This window comes from Rhinatrema bivittatum, chromosome 8, assembly GCF_901001135.1.
Source record: "Rhinatrema bivittatum chromosome 8, aRhiBiv1.1, whole genome shotgun sequence".
Lineage (NCBI taxonomy): Eukaryota > Metazoa > Chordata > Amphibia > Gymnophiona > Rhinatrematidae > Rhinatrema > Rhinatrema bivittatum.
In genome coordinates this window covers 164,133,404-164,159,018 of record NC_042622.1, presented here as the reverse complement: position 1 = coordinate 164,159,018, position 25,615 = coordinate 164,133,404, and the positions used below count along the sequence as shown (strand labels likewise).

Here is a 25,615-nt window from a genome sequence, read left to right as displayed (position 1 = left end):
AATGCTAGAAGTACTCTAATTCCTTGATGCCCCTAAGGAAATCATGTCTATTCCTATTCATGAAATCCTTATTGATCTGTTAAAGAGGAATTGGGAGCACCCAGGCTCCATTCTGCCTGTAAATCATAAAACAGATGCCACTTATCTTGTGCAATTAGCTCCTGGATTTCAAAGGTCTCAACTGGATCATCACTCAGTGGTTGTGGAGTCAGCCCAGAAGAAAGCAAGGTGTTCCAAACCTCATTCCTCCATACTTCCAGGGAAGGAACAGAAATCCCTGGATGCTTTTGGCAGAAGGGTATTCCATGGATCAGTGCTTATATCTCGCATGGTGCATACCAATTATACATGACCCAGTATAACAGGGACCTGTTCAAGAAGATCCAAGATTTTTCTGAGTCTTTACCAGAACAATTCCAGGATCCACTCAATACTCTGGCTCAGAAAAGCCTGGATGCCGGCAAGCATGAGGTCTGTGCTGCCTATGACATTTTTGACACTGCTTCCAGAATGTCTGCAGCTGGAATCAGTGCATGAAGGTGGGCCTGGCTGAAGTCCTCCGACCTAAGGCCAGAAGTACAGGACAGGTTGGCTGATCTGCCCTATGTTGGAGATAATCTCTTTGGAGAAAAAATCCAGGAGATGGTGGCGCAGCTAAAAGACCACCATGAGACGCTGCTACAACTTTCTTCAGTGCCTTCTGATTTCTCATCTACCTCTAAAAGGACATTCAGATGAGATTCTAAGTGGCCGGCCTTTAAACCGAGAAGGTACTACCTCCGGCTTCCCAAGGTCGCCCTTCTAAACCATATCAAAAAGGTAGTCCAGGCAGTCCCGACCTCAGAAGACCCAACCCGCTCCTCAGCCAGGACCAGCATCAGGGTTTTGACTCCTTCCTGGAGAGCATACGCCAACCTCCTCTTCCATCTGACCGGTCGGCGGTCACTTGTGCCACTTTACCAACAATTAGCACACTGTCACCACCGACCAGTGGGTGCTGGCAGTGGTCACTCACGGTTACCACCTCAACTTCCTGACTGTACCAGCGGACTCCCCACCTCGACTCATGTGGGGATCATCCGACCACTCTCTCCTTCTGGAACAGGAGGTTTCAACCCTCCTCCAGTCCCAGGCAATAGAACCGGTGCCCCTCACCCATATGTGAGGACTAACATCCTGCTGTCCTGTGAGAACACCTGTTACAGGTAAGCAACTCTGCTTTACCAAACAATGCAGAATAAATGCCAGCTCAGAGTTCCCAAGCCATTCCAGTCAAATGTTATCACCTCTAACTTACACACCAATAAGTTTTGTTTACATAACATCTTCCTAATTGATTAGCATTAACATTTTTTCATGTATACTAATTCAACTGGATTCTTGTAAATCAAAACTGTGTTGACCCTTAATATACTTTTTTACCTTTAACATACTTTGTAGCATTTCAGCAGCCTTGACTATTCTTGCAAGCCTGATTAATGCAATCTATTTGCTGCAATTATCTTTATTTCTTTATCACCACCAAACTAGTCTGGCTTCATAGAAAAACCCTTTTCAAAGCACCTTCAGACCCGTCCTGGACCTCAAGTCAGTCAACCGGCACTTAAGGGTCCCAGGATTTCGCATGGAAACTCTGCGGTCAGTCCGAAGTGCAATACAGCCAGGGGAGTATCTCACATCCCTGGATCTGTCAGAGGCCTACTTGCATATCCCAATCCATCGGGATCACCAGCGCTACCTACGTTTCAAAGTCCTGAAACAACACTTTCAGTTCCGGGCTTTACCCTTCGGGTTAGCCACCGCGCCGCGGACCTATACCAAGGTAATAGTAGTGGTGGCGGCGTCACTCAGGAAGGAAGGAATTCTCGTCCATCCCTACCTAGACAATTGGCTGTTCAGGGCAAAGTCACCGGAGGAGAGCCACTGGGCAACCAACAGAGTTATATCTCTTCTGGAAAGCCTAGGATGGGTAGTCGACACAAACAAGAGTTCCCTACAGCCTTCGCAGTCGCTGGAATACCTAGGAGTCCGGTTCGACACCCAGGGAGACAGTCAGCCTGACCTCCAAGAGGAGATCAAAACTCCGGAATCGTTTACAGACTCTGCTGAGCACCACCCGGCCCACAGCTTGGGATTACCTACAGGTCCTCGGCCTAATGGCGTCCACCCTGGAAGTGGTGCCATGGGCACGGGCACATATGAGACCGTTGCAACGCGCCCTCCTATCTCGGTGGAGCCCACGATTACAGAACTACACCGTGCATCTACCTCTACCGGCCAGAGTACGGAATCAGTTACAGTGGTGGCTGCAGCCCGGCCACACGAGCCGGGGGTCAAAAATGTCCTCCCCAACCTGGACCCTGCTCACTACAGATGCCAGCCTGAGTGGCTGGGGAGCGCTCTGCGAAGAACTAACCGCCCAAGGGTGGTGGAACAGAGAAGAGTCGGGGTGGAACATCAACCGACTAGAGGCACGGGCAGTCAGGTTAGCCTGCCTGCAATATGCCCACAGACTTCGAAACAGAGCATTCAGAGTGATGTCGGACAATGCCACCATGGTGGCATACATCAACCGACAGGGCGGAACCAGAAGCCGACAGGTATCCCTAGAAATAGCCCCCCTGATGGCTTGGGCAGAAGCAAATCTCCAGGACATCTCTGCCGTCCACATCGCTGGGAAGGACAACACCACGGCAGACTTCCTCAGCAGAGAAAGCCTAAACCCGGGGGAATGGCAGCTGTCATCCACGGCCTTCCAGATGATTGTGGATCAGTGGGGGACTCCGGGCATGGACCTACTAGCGGACAGATCCAACGCTCAAGTACCCAGATACTTCAGTCGCAGGCGAGATCCTCTATCCCACGGGATCGACGCCCTGGTGCAGCCATGGCCTCGGGATCCTGCTATATGCCTTTCCCCCATGGCCCCTGCTGGGCGCCATTATACACAAGATTCAGCGGCACAGAGGCCTAGTTCTTCTGGTGGCCCCGGACTGGCCAAGAAGACCCTGGTACGCAGACATGAGAAGACTAGTGGCAGGGGAACCCCTACCCCTGCCCCCTCACAGGGACCTGCTGCGACAAGGTTCCATCCTCCACGAGAATCCAGCTCAATTCTCTCTTACGGTCTGGCCATTGAAAGGGCTCGACTGAGGAAAAGGGGATACTCGGGGGCGGTAATAGATACACTCCTCCGAGCATGCAAGTTCTCCACATCACTAACTTATATAAGGATCTGGAGAGTATTTGAAGCCTGGTGCGAAACTCGCAGCACCAATCCACATGCCGCTAAAATCCCCATCATTTTGGATTTCCTGCAAGATGGGCTTCAGAAGGGTCTGTCCCTCAATTCAATCAAGGTTCAGGTGGCAGCGCTATCCTGCTACGGCCCCAGGTGCGACGGCAACAGCATTGCCACACACCCAGACGTTTCACGTTTCCTGAAAGGAGTCAAACACATTCGCCCGCCACTGAAATGGCCAGTGCCCCTGTAGAGCCTCAACCTAGTTTTGGAATTTCTAGCGGGACCCACCTTCAGACCCCTCCGAGGCCCGTCCCTCCGTTTGTTAACCTTGAAGATGGTGTTCTTGCTGGCCGTATGCTCAGCACACCGCATCTCAGAGCTACAAGCGCTGTCCTGCCGCGATCCGTTTCTCAGGATCACCCCAGGGGCTATCCATCTTCGCACGGTTCCTTCCTTCTTACCCAAAGTAGTCTCACACTTCCATCTCAACCAAACCATATCCTTGCCAACCATGGAAGGGTTGAAGAAATCGGAAGCAGGTCGAATAGTGCGTCATCTCACATCGGCAGGCTGCTGTCCAGATACTTGGAAATGTCGGAAACAGTACGAAAGATGGACCACCTGTTCGTCCTTCACAGTGGGAAGAGGCAAGGAGAAGGGGCCTCAAGGGTGACTATTGCTCACTGGATCAAAGAAGTTATCAAGGCGGCCTACGTTGAAGCGGGAAAACCACAACCTCTACGAGTCAAGGCTCCCTCTACCAGAGCACAAGCGGCCTCCTGGGCAGAAACTAGGATGCTGTCGCCTGCAGAGGTATGTAAAGCGGCAACGTGGTCCTCCATCCATACCTTCTCCAGATTCTACCGTCTGGACGTCCAGGCCAGGGAGGACACAGCATTTGCAAGGGCAATCCTAAACGTACCTCGGGCAGCCTCCCACCCAGTCCGGGAGTAGCTTTTGTACATCCCATTCGTTATGAGTCCATCTGCTACACGCTAGGAAATGGAGAGATTACTTACCTGATAATCTCGTTTTCCTTAGTGTAGGCAGATGGACTCAGCATCCCGCCCGGCTGCCGATATATATGGGGATTCACCGTTTCAAGGTAAGCCATGTTTCCTTACATAGGGCATCCACCCTGCCGGGTGTCGACGCCTTCTGGTTGAGAACACTGGCGGTCTCCAGCTACTGTCAATCGGTCAGGTTAATCATGTTCAGTTAATTAATCGGTCAGTCACACATATATCCATAAAGCTTTTGCAAGGAAGATTACTGAGCGTCTGCACTTCTTGCAGGGGTATATGTACTACGTGCTGACGTCAGATCCGTCTCCAACTGCTAGCACGAGCACACTATACCCCATTCGTTATGAGTCCATCTGCCTACACTAAGGAAAACGAGATTATCAGGTAAGTAATCTCTCCATTTCATTGATTGTTGCTCTGCTATTTAATCCTTCTTGGAGGAGAGGTTTTAAACTGAAGTTGAGAGAAGTAAGCAGGTAGTGATTTTCGCTTTGATATATGGTTACTGAGACTGTAGGGGTCACAGTTTAAGTACCAAGAGTGCAGAGAAGCTTTATATTTATATAAAATCTTCCTAGCTATAAGCGTTTATTCTGTCTCCATCTGCTGGTAGGGAAGAAAAACCCATGCATCTAGACTGATCTGTAGGACTCAAAATTAGGAAGAAATGTTTTCTTTTTCTGAGACCATTTTATCTGGTATGTCAGGAATTTGTTTTTTTGTCGTTAATTTAAGGAAAAGTATCTGATTATTTTTCTGACTGTCATGTTGCTTCCCCCTTTTAAAGCAGAGGGGTGTGTATGTGGTATGCAACACTTTATACTAAATGATTCTGCACAACTTATACATGCGAGCTTCCAAGAGAAATGAAGTGTATTGGTAGAGTAACCTGGATTTCATTTGTTACAGGATCTTGCTGCTGCTAACAGCGTGGCCCATACCCCCGCCAGGTTTCCCTCTCAAACTCTGACCAGCTCCTTTGTTGGTAGTGTGTTAAAAGCAGCACAGAAAGAGGCAGAATCAGGTAGGAAAGGCTTTTTGCAGGCAGCACTGTGCTTGGGATCCAGCCTGCGAGGGAAGGATGTTGTGTAGAGGGGGGGACGCGGATGAGGGGGGGATCACAACAGCGTTTCCTTGTGTTCTGAGGGAATATCTGTCTGCCTGTTGGAAAGGAGCAATGTTTTCCCCAGACTCTGCTTTTCTTTTCTTATTCCAGATAATGAAGAGGAGTCAGATAAACTAATGAGTGAAAGGAGTGCATTCACAAAAGTGCGACCCACAGTTCCTAAAGCACCAGGTACTCTCTTGCTCTGTACTATATTAGAGGGTGGGGATGTGGGGCCTGACCTGGAAGTTGCAGTGTGGTTACCTGCTTGACAGCCCAGAGGTCTCATGAAGTAAGTAAAGGAGGGTTGCAGTAACCTGCTCCAGCACACCTGTCCTGACCGTACTCCATAGGAAATGATTTGCACTTGCTTACATTATAGTAATCCTGATTAAAAAAAAAAAATTCTGTTGCTCTCATAAAAAAATGGTGAACTGGAGGTAGCAAGAAGTTGAGCATCAGCCTGACAAACACATGAGGTTTGGGAGATTTTTAAATAGAGCCAAAAACAAGCCAGAGGGCATTTAGATGTATAGTTCCAAATTTATGGTGTAAACACCTGCTAAAAATCCAGATGCTAAGCGATGTCCTGCTGTTTAGAAAGGAGTTAAAACCCTACTGTTCAGGAAAATATCTGACACGCAGGTATATTATTCAGGATGTGCTCCTTAATATAAAAATATTTCTAGGATTGTTAATGGAATGATTAGGATGTTTATATTGTGCATTAGGCCTGCTTATGATTGTTTTTTTTATGTCCTGATAATGTAAAGCAAAATGTTCCTGAGCATCCTCCAGATCAGTCCAGTCGCATGGACTTTGCTCCCCTATCAGCAGATGGAGACAGAGGGGAAAAAAGCTTTACTGAGACTGTCAGTGTGTTACCTGCAGTCCCTCAGTATTTCTCTTTCTCCAGCAGATGGTAGAGGTGCAGAACCTGCAGTCACAGTTTTTAAAGTTGAAGATGTGCTCCCAGGAGTGCTAGGACCTGTGTAAGGGCCATCCCCCTGGTAGAGGAAGGTCGAACAGGGGGTTGGAGACCCTTAATGTTGTTGGCAGCCCTTTGGCAGGAGGTTCTTGACAGCCAGTGGGGCTTGCTCCCTCAAGTCTGGTCCTTCCCTCCCTCCACTGAATGCCGGGGAGCTTGGACTGAGCACTTTAAGAGTTTAAAAAAACCCCAATACTTTCTCCTGAGAGCTGCAGGAGCTGTGGGGATCCTGCCACAGTGGTCTGGATAACGGGCTGGTAAGGAGGAAGGAAGCTGCTGTTTTATTCTCCCCACCCCATGCTATGGGGTTTCTGTATCACCATGCAGGTAAGCGGTGACAGCAGCAGTGTTACCGGTGCTTGTTTTTATGCAGCTCTGGGCTTAATATGACAGTGGCAGATCAGTGTGGGAAGTAGGAATAACCGAGCAGGAAGAAGCTGCTGACTTTGCCCGTGGTGCAAGGCCTTTGGATTGCCACAGGTAAGTGGCAGCATCAGCGCTGCTTGTACTCTTTTTCTAGGGATGTGAATCGTGTGCCCGATCGTTTTAACGATCGGGTTCGGCTGGGGAGGGGGGGAAATCTGATCATTACGAGATGTGAATTGGAATCGGTTCAGATTCCAATTCACATCACTAATTTTTTTTAGTGAGGCCCGCGCCGATAAAAAAACAAAAAAAACCCCACCCCAACCCTTTAAAATTACCCCCTTAGCCTCCCCCACTCTCCTGACCCCCCCCCCAAAACTTTTTACACATACCTAGTGGTCCAGGGGGGCCGCGGGGAGCGATCTCCCGTTCCCACGCTATCAGCTGCTCTAAAAAAAATGGCGCCGATGGCCCTTTGCCCTTACCATGTGACAGGGCAAAGGTAGCGCCGGTGCCATTTTGAATATTGGCAATACGGCCCGCGTGCAGGAGATCGCTCCCGGACCCCCGCTGGACCCCCAGGGACTTTTGGCCAGATTGGGGGGGGGGGGCCTCCTGACCCCCACAAGACTTGCCAAAAGTCCAGTGGGGGTCCGGGAGCGCCGGCGCTACCTTTGCCCTGTCACATGGTAAGGGCAAAGGGCCAATCTCTCTCCGGTGTCCCTGGACCGGCTCGACACTGCAGATCCGCCATGTTGCCTGAAGCCTAGGGCGCGCGCGCTCCGAGTGAAGTACCATCAAGTGCGCAAACCTCAGGGGCGTCCCCCTGAGATGACGTCATCCACTTCCGATATTTAGAGGTCTCTGATATCGCTGACAAACTGTCAGCTCGATACAGTAAAGTTCAGTTGAAGATTTCTCGTCTGTAACGAGCTCGCTGCGCACAATTCGGACGCGTAAGGCAAACCAGCGATACAGTCTCCAGTTTTGCGCGTCCGTAGTGCTTCTTAAAACAGACGCGTAACCCTTCCCGCACCCGGCATGTAAATGAACGAATTAGCTGTATAATGAAGGAATTAGCTATTCCCCTCCGATACCATAACGGGCACTCAGGTTCTCTCATTAGTAACGCACTGTTTTGCAGTGGCCGTAACGTGTTAGTTTACCGCCTCCCCCTAGTAGGAGTTAGGACTGTGAGTCTAGTAACAAATCCATCGACACCGCTTAAGATACTCAAAAACAATAAAACACAATTTTAAAAAAAAGCGATACAGAGATGATCGAGAAAATGTAATGATGTGGGACACATAAAACCTGTCAGAAGAAAAAATAAAAATTTTTAAATACCTGTTGGAGGGCCGCGTGGTTCCAGGCGGCCGGCGGCGGCGGGAGCCGGGTGGTCACGTGTTAAATCTAGGCCGCGGGCAGGTGGGCGCCTGTTCCAGGCAGCGGCGGCGGGGGGACACGCGTTAGTTCGAGACGGGCGGCGGGTGGTCGCGTGTTAAATCTAGGCCGGGTCCGCACAGGCGCGCATTCATTCATCCAGGCGGAGGAGCCGGTGGCGAAAGCAGCCGGCTCCTCCGCCTGGATGAATGAATTCATTCACTGCCGGTGGGGGCTGCCTCTCCGGCAGCCCCCACCGGCAGTGAATGAATGAATGTGCGCCTGTGCGACCCCTGCGATTCGGCGCTCACGGCGTGACGTCACGGCATGTGACTGCCTTGAGCGCCGAATCGCAGGGGTCGCACAGGCGCACATTCATTCATTCACTGCCGGTGGGGGCTGCCGGAGAGGCAGCCCCCACCGGCAGTGAATGAATTCATTCATCCAGGCGGAGGAGCCGGCTACTTTCGGCTACTTTTCGGCTACTTTCGGCGCTCACGGCGTGACGTCACGGCATGTGACTGCCTTGAGCGCCGAATCGCAGGGGTCGCACAGGCGCACATTCATTCATTCACTGCCGGTGGGGGCTGCCGGAGAGGCAGCCCCCACCGGCAGTGAATGAATTCATTCATCCAGGCGGAGGAGCCGGCTGCTTTCGCCACCGGCTCCTCCGCCTGGATGAATGAATGCGCGCCTGTGCGGACCCGGCCTAGATTTAACACGCGACCACCCGCCGGCCGTCTCGAACTAACGCGTGTCCCCCTGCCGCCGCTGCCTGGAACAGGCGCCCACCCGCCCGCGGCCTAGATTTAACACGCGACCACCCGGCTCCCGCCGCCGCCGGCCGCCTGTACCCACGCGGCCGTCTGAAACTAACGCGCGTCCACCCGCCCCCCCCCCCCCCCCGCCCGCGGCCTAGATTTAACCACCCGACCCCCGGCCCCCCGGATCCCGCCGGCCGCCTGGACCCACGCGGCCCTCCGACAGGTATTTAAAAATTTTGATTTTTACACTTCCTGGTGCCTGTCATTTCAAATGTCATTTGAAATGACAGGTACCAGCGCACCCAGGTTAATGTATAGGCGCTGTATTAAGCGCCTATACAGTAAAATGGGTTACGCGGGCATAACCCTTCCCTACCGCTTTAAAGCCGCGGCATGCATTTGCATGCGATTAGAGGAGAGTATCGGGGAGTTAGTGAAGAGAACTGTGCGTGCGGGGAGGAAGGGTGCGCCTGACACTACCGCACTGTTTCTACCGCGGCCTTACTGGATCGACCTGTGAGTTAGCAAAGGTTCGGAAGGATTAGGACAAGGTTTACTCAGCTTACCCTGCCTATGCTACTCTGCCTCCTCGGACTTACCAGAGGTACCCGCTCCTCGGGGGCCTCGCTCGCTCTTTGCTTTTCAGGTTACAGACAGGAACCGGTACTCGCTCCTCGAGGGCCCTCGTTCCTGACTATCTGCTGATTTCTCTTCTGCCTGGAAGCCATCACTGTCTACATCATTGTGAGTTACCATTGCTCTCTCAGAGCTTTCCCTGGAACCAGGTACTCGCTCCTCGAGGGCCTATCCTTTCCAGCTCCTGAGCTCCCTGAGACCAATATGTGAGTGTTGCATCTAAGTTCTGTTCATGAACTCTGCATACCCTGCCTACTCACTGTCTACAGTTTCTCAACAGCTCAGCCATCCAGGGATCGCTGTTCCAGTATCTGAGGGACTTCAGCCCTGCTGGGCACTTCAGCTCACTACTGCCACCTTTAGTGGTTTCAAGACCACTAGTGTGTGTCTGTCTCCATACTCTAAGCCTAGCCAGTGGTCACTCTCTGGATCTTCCCCCCCCCCCCCCCCCCCTCCGGGGGCATGGTCATCTGCCACCGGCCCAAGGCTCCACCTACTACTATCTCCAGCAGTCTATACAACAGATTGCTACTCCTATCTGATTGCTCCTCCCACCAGCATAGCGGATTATGACAGTTATTGACTGCGGGGCGGGTCAGGGCTCCCCCTTGGATTTTCTCAACACAACAACCAAACTCCCCCAGCACTTGCTGTAGGCATTTTAGTATACAGCAGGCTTATGCACAATCATTTTTAGCACACGAGGAGTCATCTTCAAGCATGGATCCCGGCCTTTAACCCACAAAAGGTACAAGATGTTTTCCGAGCTAGCAGAGTCCCTCTCCTCGGTCACAAATGCAGAATACAGGCAGAACCTCACCAAATAAGAATAAAAAGGCTATGAAGTATAAATAGTAAGGTGCAGACAAAGTAGACTGAAAATCCTAAAAGCAGTGTAATAATGCAAAAATAGAAAAATCAACATTCCTTGTAAAACAGTCAAGAAATATAAATCAATCATAACAGTGAGTAAACCATATTAATAAAAAGAATAATTCAAAACAGATGAAGAAATGAACATACAATTAAGAAGAATAAGGTTAAAAAAATTAAATGTTTCAAAACAGCAGTCATATCAAACACACAATAATTAAAACTAAGGATAAAAATTTTTCTCTCCATAGCTACGAACTTTTGATTTCTAGTTAGCCTAAGACCGGATTAGTGGAGGGGAGGTGGAGAGAACACTTTCTCCTCTCTTCTCATCCATACACTCACGAATACTTTCTACCTTCTCCATTACCCTCTTCCAATTTCTCCCTCCCTCTCACTCATTTTTCAGTCATTCTCCCTACTCCCTTCTCTCACTCCCTCCCTTCTCTGTCACTCACTCCCTCTCCCCATTTAGTCCCTTCCCTTCTCTCCCTTCTCAGGCACTCCCCATCCTCATCCTCTTACCAAGCCACCATGTCACTCACCCTTCCTGCTAGAGTTCTGTCTTCCTTCCGACAGGTCAGCTTCAAGCTTCAGGGCTGCCTCTTGCTGGCAGGGAGTGCCATCCCCATTAGCACATGACGCCTCAGCACTGCGGGTCTTGTTCTTGCTGGTGAGAGGTGGGAACCTCGCTAGCAAACCATGCCATGGTGCTGGTCTTCCTTGCTGGAAAAAGATGGGAACGTCACCAGCAAGGCATGCCACGGTACCTGTCCTCTTCCTGCCAGCGCATAACTTCATGTGCCGCAATGCAGTCGGGTCATTTTCCTGATGGTAGGTATTGGAACCCCACCAGCGTATAACTTCATGTGCTGCAAGGCAGCCGGGTCTTCTTCCTTTGCTATTCAGGGCTCGATGTTATGTGGACTGCTTGTAAGGTCAATTTTAAATTGATAAGTGGGCCGTAGTTTGCCCACCCCTGTGCTAGTAGGAGAGCAAAACCCATAAGTCTGGATTAGTCTGGTAGAAATCAAGGAAAGAAAATTAGGTGCAAACCAACATTTTTACATGATCTAAGTCTTGATGGGTAAAACATCTTTCACTGAGATATCTGAAATGGAAGTGGAACAGATGCTAAAAAATGTAAACCCCGCCCCACACAAAATTGACACAATACCTACAAATGAACTGAAGAAATCAGCTAACATAGTCACCCATACGTTTACTAAAATCATAAACCTATCCCTAGAAGAAGGAACAATGCCAGATATACTGGAAGGAGCAATAATAAAACCAATAATTAAGAGAGAAAAAAAACCAGTGATCCCCTTATCCTAAACAACTATAGACCAGTAGCAAATCTTCCTTTAATAGCTAAACTAATCGAAAAAACAGTACAGAAACAGCTAGCTGAACACCTGGATAACAATAACATACTGTACCCATCTCAACACGGATTTTGAAAACACTACAGCACTGAGACTCTGCTACTCTCTCTAACAGATAACATTTTAAGAGACTTTGATAGTGGTAAACACTATATTCTACTAATGCTTGACCTATCAGCATCCTTTGACACAGTAAACCATAAAATACTACTAAATAGACTGGAAGAAATCGGATTACATGGCCTGGTTTAGTTCATATCTAAAAAACAGGTTTTTCCAAGTTCAGATCAACAACACATTATCAGAAAAATTAATCTCAAAACAGGAGTTCCACAGGGATCAGCCCTATCTGCGACCCTTTTTAACATATACATGCTGCCATTATGCCACTTACTTGCAGGACTAGGAATTATACACTACATTTACGCCGACGACATTCAACTAATTCTACCCATAGAGGACACTAGAAAAAACATTAAACCTAGCCAACATGTACCTAAGCATCATAAAACAACTACTGACACAAACGGAACTTGTAATAAATATTGCTAAAACAGAATTTCTACACTTAGAACGAAAAAATTCTGAAATCAGTCAAACCTCAATAATACTCAAAGACAACCAGAAAACTGAACTAGCTGGAAAAGTACATAACCTGGGAATAATTATAGACCCTGAAATCAATCTGAAACAACACATATCACTAAAAGTAAAGGAAGGTTATGCAAAGCTCATGGTACTCAGAAAACTTAAACCACTACTAACTCAAAATGACTTCCGAACAATACTACAGGCACTAATTTTCTCCAGCACGGACTACTGCAATGCCCTTATGCTAGGACTACCTAATACGACATTAAGACCACCGCAAATACTTCAGAACACAGCAGCTAGAATACTAACCGGAAAAAAAGGAGGGACCATATAACTGAAACCCTAGCAGAGTTACATTCGCTACCAATTGAACACAGAATTAAATACAAAACCCTATGTATCATTCACAAACTAATTTATGATGAGAAATCAGATTGGTTAAACACAGCATTACGGGTACACACTCCACACAGGAACCTCCGATCAGCAAATAAAGCACTCCTAACCATTCCATCAGTTAAAACAGCAAGACTGACCCAAGTGAGAGAAAGAGCCCTATCACTAGCAGGACCCATAATCTGGAACACAATGCCTCCAGAGATCAGACTACAAAGTGATCTCAAGGCATTCAAGAAAAGTTTAAAAACATTGCTTTTTAAACAAGCATTTCACAAAGAGACGAGAGAATAGAGAGAAATTATTCAGGAAAGACAGAAAGGCACCGACACACAGTACTTAGGACTTTACAGTAGATTAGTATATGAACTCTACACAATAAGCATAACTATAATACTATGTGTGATAAAACTACCTGTGTACGTACCTTGGTACAATTTATTGTAACCGAACCTTTGACGGCACCTGTTAGAATGTACTATAGTACACTTTCACCTACATTAAATATGTGCCTACATGTAAACTGTTGCAATGGTATTTAACTTAGCAACTGTATAGAAAAGTTTTTAAATAAAATAAATAAAGAAAAACTATTATTTGGAGGAAATGTGGAGCACCTAGTTAAGTTTTGAACATAAGATATGCCATACTCTGTCAGAGCCAGTATCCTCTTCCCAACCGTGGCCAATCCAAGTCACAGGTATCTGGCAGGTACCCAAACATTAAATAAATCTCAAGTTACTATTGCTTATTAATAGCAGTTTATGGATTTTTCCTCTAGGAACTTATCCAAACCTTTTTTTAAACCCAGTTTGTTTTAAATGAGCAACTTGGTAACTTCATGGCATGCCCCCCAATCCTTCTGTTATCTGAGTAAATAACCGATTTACATTAACTTGTTCAAGTCCTTTCATGATTTTGTAGACCTCTTATCATTTTCTCCCACAGTCGTCCCACCCTGCCCCTCTACCCGCCCACCCCTGGGTTTGTTTTTCTGATATAGTCTGCCTGAATACATAATTGGCAACAAGATAATTTGGTAATTCCTTAGGTGTTATTCATCAAATAAATTTACCAAAATAAGGACTATCCAATGTAAAATAGCTACTACTATTACTAGGAACGGTAACATGGAATAGACTTAGTTTTTGGGTACTTGCCAGGTTCTTATGGCCTGGATTGGCCACTGTTGGAAACAGGATGCTGGGCTTGATGGACCCTTGGTCTGACCCAGTATGGCATGTTGTTATGTTCTTAACTATTGTGGAGCCTTTATTCTGAAGGAAATCATCTGGAAACTTAGGGCTTGCCTCGTTTGTTCAGAACTCTCTTCCTTGAAAAAGGAGCTGGCTGAAGTTAAAGCTGAATTAGCTGCAATAAAGAAAGTTTCACCAACTTTACAATATTCAGGAATTCCCCATTACCACAGAAAAACCAAAAGTCAAGGAAAAAGGGGTTTACAGTGGGCTAAGGTAGGATAAGCCCTGTGACTCACAGACACTCTTTCTTCACAACTGTGCAGCCAACAAGTCTACCCCTCCGCCCCACCCCCCCCACTCACACAGGGCATTAAGGAACCCAAAAAAACAACTGGATGACAGTGGGCTCTGGTGTAGAGTAAGACCTGTGATGTGGAGACACAAGCTCTTTCAAGTGACACAAGTACAAAACGCCTTCTCTGTATTAGATAATGAAGAAGCTCTTGTGAAATAGATTGAAGTGGTATCTGAAAAGAAAGAAGATACAATCAATAACCAAAGGAAAAAGTTCATTGTGCTGGGTGACTGTCATCAGAGGCACTAATTTGGGAACTCTTTTCGAGGGAAATGCTACAGTTAAAAGCCTTCCAGGATCATCGGCCAGCAGAAATGCTATTCAGAAAGTCAAAGCGATCAAAGAAGAAAGCAAAGACTCTAAAGTTGATATTACCATCCATCTGGGAACCAATGACCTTGCTAGAAACAGCATCCAAGTGGTACAGAGAGATTTCCAGTCTCTAGTGAAGCAGATTAGTCACATGGCGACAACCATTGCCTTTTCAGAAGTGTTACCTGTTCATGGAAAGGGGAAGGAGAGGCTACGCCATATTGATAACTTCAATGTATGGCTCAAATCCTGGTGTAAAGGACAAAGTTTTGGATATATTGGGAGCTAGGGCCATGTATGGTACAATAAAAAGCTCTTTGCCAAAGATGGCTTACATCTGTCTGTGGCAGAAAAAAGGATCTTAGGATTTGAATTTCTCTCTTATGTCATAAGGCATTTAAACTAGATGCTGGGGGTGGCAGAAGGAAATTAGAATGTCACCCCCAAAATACAAATGCAAAGGAAAAGGGTGAAGTGGATAACAAAAGTCAGCTAAATAAGTAACAAAAGGAGTCCAAGAAAAGCAGTAGCCTGAAAAAGAAAAGTTGGAAAGCTATGAGCACAAATGCTCGTAGTTTGGGCAATAAAATCCCAGATCTGCAAGCCCTATTGGTGAAGGTGTTCTTGGACATTGTTGCTGTCACGGAGAACGTGGTTCATGGAATCTCATGATTGGGATATGGCCATACTGGGCTATAACTTGTTAAGGAAGGACAGAAAAGGGGGAGGAATGGGTCTTTATGTCAAAAACAATATCCAAGCATCTGAGCTGCAAGGAAGATGGGGAAAAGAAGAAGCATTATGGGCCGTCCTAAAAAAAAAGATGGGGCATCCATTTTTATTGGAGTGGTTTACAGGCCTCCAAATCAAATGGAAGAACTTGACAGAGATCTGGTTGAAGACATTCAAAAGAAGGGAGAAGTGGTGACTGTTGGAGATTTTAATCTGCCGGATGTAGACTGGAGAATCCCTTCTGCAGAATCTAACAGTAGTAGAGAGATAGTGGATGCCCTGCAAGGGGCTCTGTTCAAACAAATGGTAAAGGAACCCACAAGGGAGGGAGCTATAATTAATTTAGTGCTCACTAACGGAGATAATTTCTCTAATGTCTGGGTGGATGCCCACCTCAGTGATCATCAAACGGTGCAATGTAACTGTTGAGAGAGCATGCAGATTGGGGACAAGAAAACTATACCCAGGGTGGTAATTGCACGCTTCTTGAATTTCTGCCATAAGACTGCTATTATACAAGCCTATAGGAGATGTACAACCTTATCCTATGAGGGAAGTAGAATAATGATTTTTCAGGACTACTCCGCAGTAGTATCAGCCAAACGCAGGGAATTCTCACCGATCTGTGCAGATCTTTTCAACAGAAAATTAAAATTCACTCTTCAGTATCCCACCCGCTTACGTATGGAACACAATGGGGCCTGGCATAGTTTCGACTCCATGGAGGCAGTGAAACAGTACATAGCGGAAAATATGGATGCAAGGTGAAACCTCGCCAGAAACTGCGCCTCGGGCACTTATTCTCTCTCCCAACGAGGAGGAAATCTATCCTTTTTTTTGGAATGGTGACGCTGCTTAATGTTTCATGTTTTAAAAAATGTGGCGGTTAAATGTATTACAATTGGCCAGCTGAGGGGTGTTGCCCTTTATTTTGTGGTGGGGGAGCCGGTGGGGAACAATCAGGTGCATATGTTATCAGGCAAAGGAAGCTGGCCAGTAAACAGCTCATTGATTTGGGGTTAGAGGTTCAAAAGGCAAAAAGAAAATTAATAGCACATCCCACTGCTCAGGTTAAAAAGGAGTATAGGGACCTACTATATACCTTAAACTGTTACATACATCGCAGAACGCAACAAAATATATTGTATTACACACACAAACTATTCCGTTTTGGCAACAAAATGGGAAAACTGCTAGCATATCAGGTCAGAGCCCAACGAGGCACAACATTTATAGCAGCCCTAAAAGACCATAAGGGAGTGCAGCACTCTTCAGGGTCACAGATATGTGCTCTTTTTCAAAAATTTTATGAATCCCTATACGAAGCTGACTCTAACCCACATGCACCGACTGCGGAAAATCATTTCTTCAGTAATCTCTTTTTACCGAAGCTGACTGCTGAACAGTTGCAATTTCTCAACACGCCCATCACTATCCAAGAAATATGGGAGAGTAATTGGGTCCAGTCAGATCCATAAGGCGCCTGGTCCCGATGGTCTAAATGCAGATTACTATAAATTGTTGAAAACGGAAGTCGGTGACCCCTTACAGACCTACTTCTCAGATGTTGCTCACTAAAGAGGCCACTACGGCATATATCATAGTCCTTCCAAAAAGTGGTAAAGACCCTTTAAATCCTGCTTCTTACAGGCCAATTTCCTTTCTAAATTATGATGTAAAAGTATTTGCCCGGATCTTAGCCATGAGGCTCAGTGGGGTTTTGCCATGTCTCATCTTTAACAGTCAGGTGAGCTTTGTGAAGAGTGGGAAAGCCAGTCGCCACCTTTTGAGTTTATGGTTGGCGATGACCCACTGCAGGTCCCATAATATTCCAGCACTGGCGGTGGGGTTCGATGCGGAAAAGGCATTCAATAAGAGTGGCTTGGGACTACCTATTCTCAGTGTTACAGAAGTATGGCTTTCAGGGGAGTGTATTGCAGAACATTGCATGGTTGTACAAGCAGCCACAATCTTATTATTATAGCCAACGGGATGATGTCTGCACCTTTTGACCTCCATAGGGGAGTTAGGCAGGGGTGCCCTCTATCCCCGCTGCTATACATTCTCACATTGGACCCTCTGTTAAGGGCCATTGATGCCGACCCAGACACAGAAGGTTTAATGGTGGGGAAGACACACTTCAAACTTGCGGCCTTTGCCGATGATGTATTGATATTTGCGGTGAACCCAATTATTTCATTAAGTAGGGTTTTAGAACTCCAAACTCAATTTGGCCAATTCTCCGGTTTGAAAATTAACCGTGATAAGTCGGAGGCTATAGATGTTACGGGTCAGATCCAAACGCATTGGCCAGGAGAATTCCCTCTACGATGGGTCACCGCAGAAATGAAATACTTGGGCATTCGTATACCGACTGATGTTAGACATATCTATGATATTAATATAAATCCTCAGTTGCACAAGACCAAACAAAAACTGAAAGATTGGGAGTCTCTGCCATTATCATTATCTGGGTGGATCCAACTTTTCAAAATGATTGAACTTCCCAAGTGGCTCTATCTCATGCACATGCTGCCTGTTTGGATTCACAAGTCACACATTGCTGAACTGAACAGTGCACTGCAAGGTTTCCTCTGGCGATGTAAGAAAGCAAGGATTGCATTAACGACCTTGATGCGTCCGTTGCCCGAGGGAGGACTGATGTGCCCCAATCTTCACCTATACAATGTTACCAATCTTCTGTGCCATGTCAGGGAATGGCTGGGTACCTCAGACATCTACACACCAATGGACTTGCTAAAAAAAAACTGGTATACACCATTTGCCCTAGGAAACCTCCTAACAGCGCCAAAGTCTGCGTTATCCCTACACGTTCAAGAATTCCTGTACGTGGAGGCTTGCCATAAAGCGTGAAGACACCTTTTTTCACAGCTTCATGTCTCCTGACAGACCTTAACCTTTTCAACCATTGATGGCCTTCCTACATTTACCCCTGGATGGAAGAATGCGGTGTCTCAACACTGGAAACAACTAGGCCTTACATATATTCATCACTTTTTTAATGATGAAGGGGGGGACTTATTCATTCATTCACAGAATTACAATCCAAATTCGGGATTCATCGGAACAGTTTTTTCACTTATCTTCAAGTGAGGCATTTTCTACAAACATGGGCTGGTGGTACTCTGTCCACCCCCCACCAAGCTTCATTGACATCCTTTTTCTCCCTGTCGATGAAAGAGGCGATGTGTTCCACCATGTTAAAAAAGATATTTCCCCTGGACACCACCGAGCGTCTTGCTCGTATGGCTGCTGCCTGGACTCAAGACTTTCAGTGTGAAATTTCTCCACCACAACTTGGTGATTGCTTTAAAAAAGTAGCCAGTTATACAGAAAATATACAATTACGGGAAATTCAATTCAAACTGTTACACAGAAGTTATGTGGCTCCAGTTCAGGCCTACTGATGGCAGCTGGCTACGTCTGCTGCTTATGTCAAATGTGGGCATAACCCTGCCACCTTCTGGCATAATTTTTGAGACTGCAACCTCACCCTACAGTTTTGGGACCGTGTATTTGCCTACCTGGGCCACCTTCTAAAGCGAGTGATATCGATGGACATGAAACTTTGTCTGCTGCATGTGATGCAGGTCATCTTACCGGGAGCCCAGAATCGAGCACACCGCCTGTTTCTATGCAAAGCTTTGCTATTAGCCAAACAGGCTATTCTGAAGCAGTGGATACATAAAGACCCTACAACTCTGACACAATGGCGACTGAAACTACATCAATTGGTGTGATATGAGCAGCTTTCTGCAAAATCCTCAATATCAGCTAAGAGATATGATTTCTTTCTAGCCATATGGCATCCCTACCTAATGTCTCTTAATTCCAAAACGAGAAGCAAGATTTTGGACGTAACCAATTCATGATACAATATCATGGGATCCTGCACATAGAGCACTTTTTCTTCACTAAATAAGAACACTTTGTTCCTTCAGCACAGACTTCTTGTTCTAGCCTATTTGGTCAGCGCTGGTGGGGGAGGGGGATGAAATTCTGGGATGGGGAATGTGGAGGGGAGAAAAAAGCTGTTTGAGTGGTAGATATGGAAGAAATAAACATACAGTTTGTCTATGTTTGTGAGGCACATTCTATCCAGATGTATATTTACTTCACATGTACTATACTCAGACGGGTGTGCCTGCTATGATGGTAAAGAGTTATGAGTATTCATGCTGTTCCATGTTATAAGAAAAGTTTATAAATACAGGTTTAAAAAAAAACACAGCGTTTAAGAAATATAAAGGATCCCAAAGGGAGGATCAAAAGGAAGGTGGAACTGAGGGAGACGAAGAAAGTAATCAAGAAAGCAAAAAGTCAAGCGGAAGAAAAGATTGCTAAAGAGGTAAATCGAGGTGACAAAACATTTTTTTGAACATCAGAGAAAGGAGAAAAGTCCAAAGTGGTATAGTGAAATTGAAAGGTGAAAAGGATCAATGTATGGAGAGAGATGAAGAAATGGCAGAAATATTAAACTAATACTTCAGTTCAGTGTTCACTAAAGAGGACCCTGGAGAAGGACCGTCGCTAGTTAACAAGAAACTGGAGGGGAGTGGAGTAGATGAAATTCAGTTTACAAAAGAGAATGTATGGGAAGAGCTAGAAAAACTGAAAGTGGACAAAGCCATGGAACCTGATTAGGTTCATCCCAGGTTACTGAGGGAGCTCAGAGATGTGCTGGCGGGTCCGCTGCGTGACCTGTTCAATAGATCCCTAGAAATGGGAGTGGTGCCGAGTGATTGGAGAAGAGCAGTGGTGGTCCCGCTTCACAAGAGTGGGAGCAGAGAGGAGGCTGGTTAGCCTCACCTCGGTGGTGGGAAAAGTAATGAGTCACTGCTGAAAGAAAGAATAGTGAACTATCTACAGTCAGAAGAATTGCTGGACCAGAGGCAGCATGGATTCACCAGGGGGGAGGTCCTGTCAGACAACTCTGACTTTTTTGATGGGTGACTAGGGAATTGGATCGAGGAAGAGCGCTGGATGTCATCTACTTGGATTTCAGCAAAGCTTTTGATACAGTCCCACACAGAAGGCTTGTGAATAAAATGAGAAGCTTAGGAGTGAGTGCCAAGGTGGTGGCCTGGATTGCAAACTGGTTGATGGACAGAAGACAATGTGTGATGGTAAATGGAACTTACTCTGAAGAGAGAGAGAGCGGTGTTAAGTGGAGTGCCACAAGGATAGGTGTTGGGACGGTCCTGTTCAATATCTTTGTGAGCGACATTGCAGACGGGATAGAAAGTAAGGTTTTTCTTTTTGCGGATGATACTAAGATCTGCAACGGAGTGGAGAGAATGAGGCTGGATTTAAGGAAGCTGGAAGAGTGGTTGAAGATTTGGCAGCTGAAATTCAATTTTTAAGAAGTGCAGAGTCATGCATATGGGGGTGTGGAAATCCAAAAGAATTGTATTTGATGGGAGATGAAGGGCTGATGTGCACGAAGCAGGAGTGAGACCTTGGTGTGATTGTTTCGCCGACTTCAGATCGTTAGACACTATGTGACAAAGCGGTAGCTAAAACCAGAAGAATGCTGAGCTGCATAGAGAGAGGAATATCTAGTAAGAGAACACAGTACTCCAGGTGAGGGATCACCAAGGCCCTTGTACAGTTCTGGAGACCGTATTTCCAAAGGGACAGAGACAGGATGGAGGTGGTCCAGAGAAGGGCAGCCAAAAAGGTGGATGGTCTTCATAAAATGATTTATGAGGAGAGATTGACGAACCTAAATATGTACACCCTGGAGGAGAGGAGGAACAGGGGTGATATGATACAGACTTTCAGATACTTGAAAGGTTTTAATTATCCATGGTCAACAACAAACCTTTTCCATTGGAAAAAAAATCAGTAGAACTAGGGATCACGATTTGAAACTCCAGGGAGGAAGACTCAGAACCAATGTCAGGAAGTATTTCTTCACGGAGAGGGTGATGGATGCCTGGAATGCCCTTCCAGAGGAAGTGATGAAGACTAAAACTGTGAAGGATTTCAAAGGGGCAAGAGATATACACTGTGGATCCATAAAGGCTAGTGGATGGGAATGAAGAGAAGAGCCATGGGGGTGGGTTGCTGGAATGGTGTCTACTACCTGGTGATTACTACCATTACTCAATAAGCCTTCACATGGTTAATGCAACTCCAACATTGCACTCTGCTTCAACGGCAAGGGGAAATGTGAAAAAGAGGATTTGCATTCAGCTGCTAGGTTTTTATGACAACCAATCCAGTCCTCCCTTGTATCACAGTGACTGGGCCGTTCTCAAGATTTTGTTTCACCTCCCATTGCCCATATCAGTGGAGGGATGTCTTTTGGTGGATGTTCCTTCAGAACCCATTGAAGGACATGAGCCCAATACCACCCTTGTGGATACTATCTGCAATGGTTACGAATCTGTTGGGTTGGGGAGTGTATTGTCTGAATCAAGTAGCTCAGGGACAGTGGTCACAGGAAGAGGGCCCTTTGATCCATCAACAGTTTGAAAATGGGGGCAAAAAGGTTAGCCCTTTGTCATTTTCTTCTCTCCTTAAGGGGGAAGACAGTCATCGTGCTGTCCAACAGTATGACACCAGAGGAAGATAGCAGACAAGGAAATATGTGAAAACTAGGGGGTGTTGGAAGAGACAATTCTACTCTTCCATTGGGCAGAGGAAAATCACCACTTGACTGGCTCACATTGCAGGCCAGGAAGAATGTTCAGGAAGATTTTCCTGAGCAGGACTTTTCTTGTTCCAGGTGAGCACTCAACCAAGATGCCTTTCAGCATATAATGCAACTTGCAAGAATGCCCAAGTACATCGTAGGGAGAGTGGAGCAAAAAGAATAAATGCTCTAGATCAGCCTTGGCCAAGAGGGGAGCTATTAGACATTTTTCCTGGGCCATTAATGAGAAAAATTCTAAGGAGACTAGTTGGAACTCTCACGTGGTCCTAGTGGCGCCAGATTGGTCAAGGAAGCCCTAATATACAGATCGGATTAGACTGTAGTTCAATCATCTGATTCATCTTTCAGAAGCCCAAGGACTCTTGGTGCAGGGTCATGGAAGATGCTTCTCAGTTTTTTTTTTATCTTGTGGCTGGATTCAACAGCTATGTTTTTGATGAAGTAGGATTACTCTTCTTTGGTAATCTCTACTCTATTGAAAGTCTATATAACCTCTACTTCTATGCCTTACGTTCAGGTTTGGTGTCTTTCAGGCTTGCTGCAGGAAATGATTTCCCCTTAGAGGTTGGATATCCCTGGTATTTTAGTCTTTCTCCGATTAGGCTTGAGGAAGGGACTAGCCTTGGACTCTTTCAAAGTCCAGGTAGCGACAATCTCCTGTTTTAGGGGTAAGATCCATGGGATTTTGGTAGTTTCCTATCCAAATATGTCCTGCTCCCTTCGTGGAACGTAGAGGCTATGACCTCCATTTTGGTTAACTGTTCCTCTCTGGAATCTCATTATGGTCATGAAAGCATTAGTGGCCTCTCCTTTTGAGTCTTTAAAACATGCTTTACTTAAGGATATTTCTTTGAAGGTGTTTTTTCCTGATGACAATCTGTTCAGCTCAACATGTTTCCAAGTTTCAGGCTATTCATTGTATGGATCTATTTTTGTTATTTTGGGGATGGATTTGGTATCTATTGGTACCTTGTCTTCCTTTCTTCTAAAGATAATGTTGGCATTCCTTGTCAGACTATTTCTTTGCCAGCTTTCTCTAGAGATGAGTATCAAAGTAACAAATCTTTGGAATTATAAATGCCTCCCAGGTGCTTAACTATTTGGAGATTACTAATCCTTTCTAGACAATAGACAGGCTGTTTTTTGTTTGAAAGGCCACATAAGGGGAGGTGGCCTCCAAAGCTCCTCTGGCAAGCTGGATCATGGACGCAATATTTTCAGCATATGTGCTCTACAGCGGTATGACGTCAGAGATTATTCGTGTTCATTCTGCTAGAGCTCCATCATCTTCCTGGGCAGAAGAAACTGCTGTTGTGCCGATGGATATTGGTGAGGTGGCTATTTAGTAGTGCTTTCATTCTTTTGCTAAGCATTTTGAATTGGATGTGCTTGCCAAAGAGAGTGCAGCCTTTTGGGCGGGTGTTCTTAAAGCGGCCTTCGCTTCCTCCCTCTTAAATTAGTTGGGCTATGGTACTTCTCACTTTTCTCGACTATAATACCTACAGTCTGCTCTGGTGAAGCAGAATGAAATGAAAGGAGAAATTTTTACCTGTTAGTTTTCTTTCCATGAATCTTGCTACACTAGTCCAGGACCCTCCTGGGAAGCTGGGCCGCATTGAGGAGGAGGAAGTCTTTGTTTTCAAGAACCTGTCTTACAGAGAGGTATTACAGAGGAGTAGATCCTCTGGTCAGCCTTTGGTTTTACTCTCCTATCTTCCCTGTTACTTACAGCTAGTTTTTGGTAAGCGGATCTTCTCTCAGATAACTTTTTAATTTTGAATTTTTTTTCTCAGTTTGAATGTATTTGTTCTATTCAGAGCTTTTTTATACAAATACTTAGTTATGTGCTTCATTACCTCTTAAGTAGTGGTAATAATGTCAACAAGGAAAATCGTGTTCTCTGCCTCCATTTGTGGGTAGGAGGACATAACTCACTTGTTTCAGCTGGTCTGGTATAGCAGGATTCATGGAAAGAAAATTAACAGGTAAAAACATCTCCTTATTGCTTTATTTTTATGATTTTGTGAATCCATTGTAACTTGCCTGGAGCATATAACTGTACAGGTGAGAGAGAAATTTAAGCACATACAAAAATGAATAGATATAATGGATGTTTGCAGTGGGACTGGTGCGTGGAGAACACGTGATGATAAATCACTTACAAGCATTCAGAAAAACTCTGAGAAGGTAGTATTGCCCCATATAAGATAACTGCTGTGTTTTTGTTTGTAGTAGATGTTCAGAAATGTCTTGATTGTTTTAAGTTGTAGCTTGCTTTTCTCTCCCTGTTTTCCTGTTAATTTTAATGAAGCTGATCAGTGTTTTCTGCTATTGAATTGGGACCTAGCTCTGTTCAAAATGTTACCAAATGAACTTTTTTCTTTAATCAGAGCTTAAAAGGGTCACCTGCTCTTTCTGATATTGCTTCAGCAATATGAGAAGCCACCAGCTCCTTTTTCTACTAGAATCATTAGTAACTGCTTCATGCATGTTAATGAAAAATAATGCTGTTGATGGGGTTTAATGCTATCTTTCTCTCTGCTCTTATTTGCAGAATTTGACAAGAGCTTGCCAGATATCCTGTCTGAGCATGGAGACATTATAGCAAACCTGAGCATCTCTGCATCTCACCTGTGCCAGAATAAAATCCAAGAAGTTCATAAGCTGAGGAAGGAGCTGTGAGTTCTGGAAGAGCTTGGTGTTTGCTCCAGCTGCTTTTGCAGGGCCGTTTGATTTCTTGATAGTCACTTGGCCAGTTTTAGACTATAACAAAGCATGTTACAGTGACAGGCAATTTAAAGCCTCATGTAGAATACTTAATACTTTGAAGTTGTGAGAAATTACAGGGTTAAAAATGTATCTGCAGATATGAGGGGTTGGAGGGTGGTAATTCACATCTGGTCTGACACCTGGCAATCCTGTGTAGTACAAATATGGAAGAAGAGAGGAATGCGCTTCAGCCTTTATTCATTAGATGTAGCTCATTGATGAGCTGTTACTATGCAAGGGTCAAAGCTAGTCCTGAGTTGCAGTATGTGATCTAATGTCCTTACGAATTTGAAAGAATAGTGATTTATAATTGCAGTGCACACACATTTTGCTTTTCAATGGAGATTCCTTCTGTCCTCTGCCTGCAGCTGTGACCTTCAGGACAAGCAGTGGAATTTGAGCTCTCAGTATGCCACCAGCATTCGTGACCTCCAAGAACAGATCGATAACCTGAAAGCAGAAAAGGAAAACCAGTTCAAAACCTTGAGCCACAAAGAGCAGGCAAGTGTGGGAGTGAAATGGGGGTTGCATGAATGTGCCCTGGGAAGCTGAGACAGGTAAAGGGGATTAATAGGCTGAGGAGATGTTTGTTTAGGCTGCTTTAGAGAACTACCAGAACATAAGTTGATGTCAGAAGCCAAGCTTTCGACTTTCTAAGCTTGCACAGCATGTTACCATGCCCTACACAGATCCTTGAACAGAGGAAAGGGTAAGTGACTTCATCAGTTACTGGCTGCAAGATGCGCAAGTGTTTTGTCACTGAAGAATGCAGCATGCTATAGCTTAAACAGGTTGGTAAAAACA

General features: G+C 45.7%; 1 protein-coding gene across 1 annotated transcript in view; it reads left to right on the top strand.

Annotated features, from left to right (window-relative positions):
- Positions 1-25,615, top strand: part of SPAG5 (sperm associated antigen 5) — a 131,844-nt gene that overhangs the window by 76,935 nt on the left and 29,294 nt on the right. Inside the window, exons 10-13 of the mRNA XM_029613522.1 lie at positions 5,179-5,293; positions 5,486-5,566; positions 24,597-24,720; positions 25,180-25,312. Of these exons, the coding sequence (XP_029469382.1) occupies positions 5,179-5,293; positions 5,486-5,566; positions 24,597-24,720; positions 25,180-25,312 (453 nt within the window). The remainder of the gene's footprint in view (positions 1-5,178; positions 5,294-5,485; positions 5,567-24,596; positions 24,721-25,179; positions 25,313-25,615) is intronic.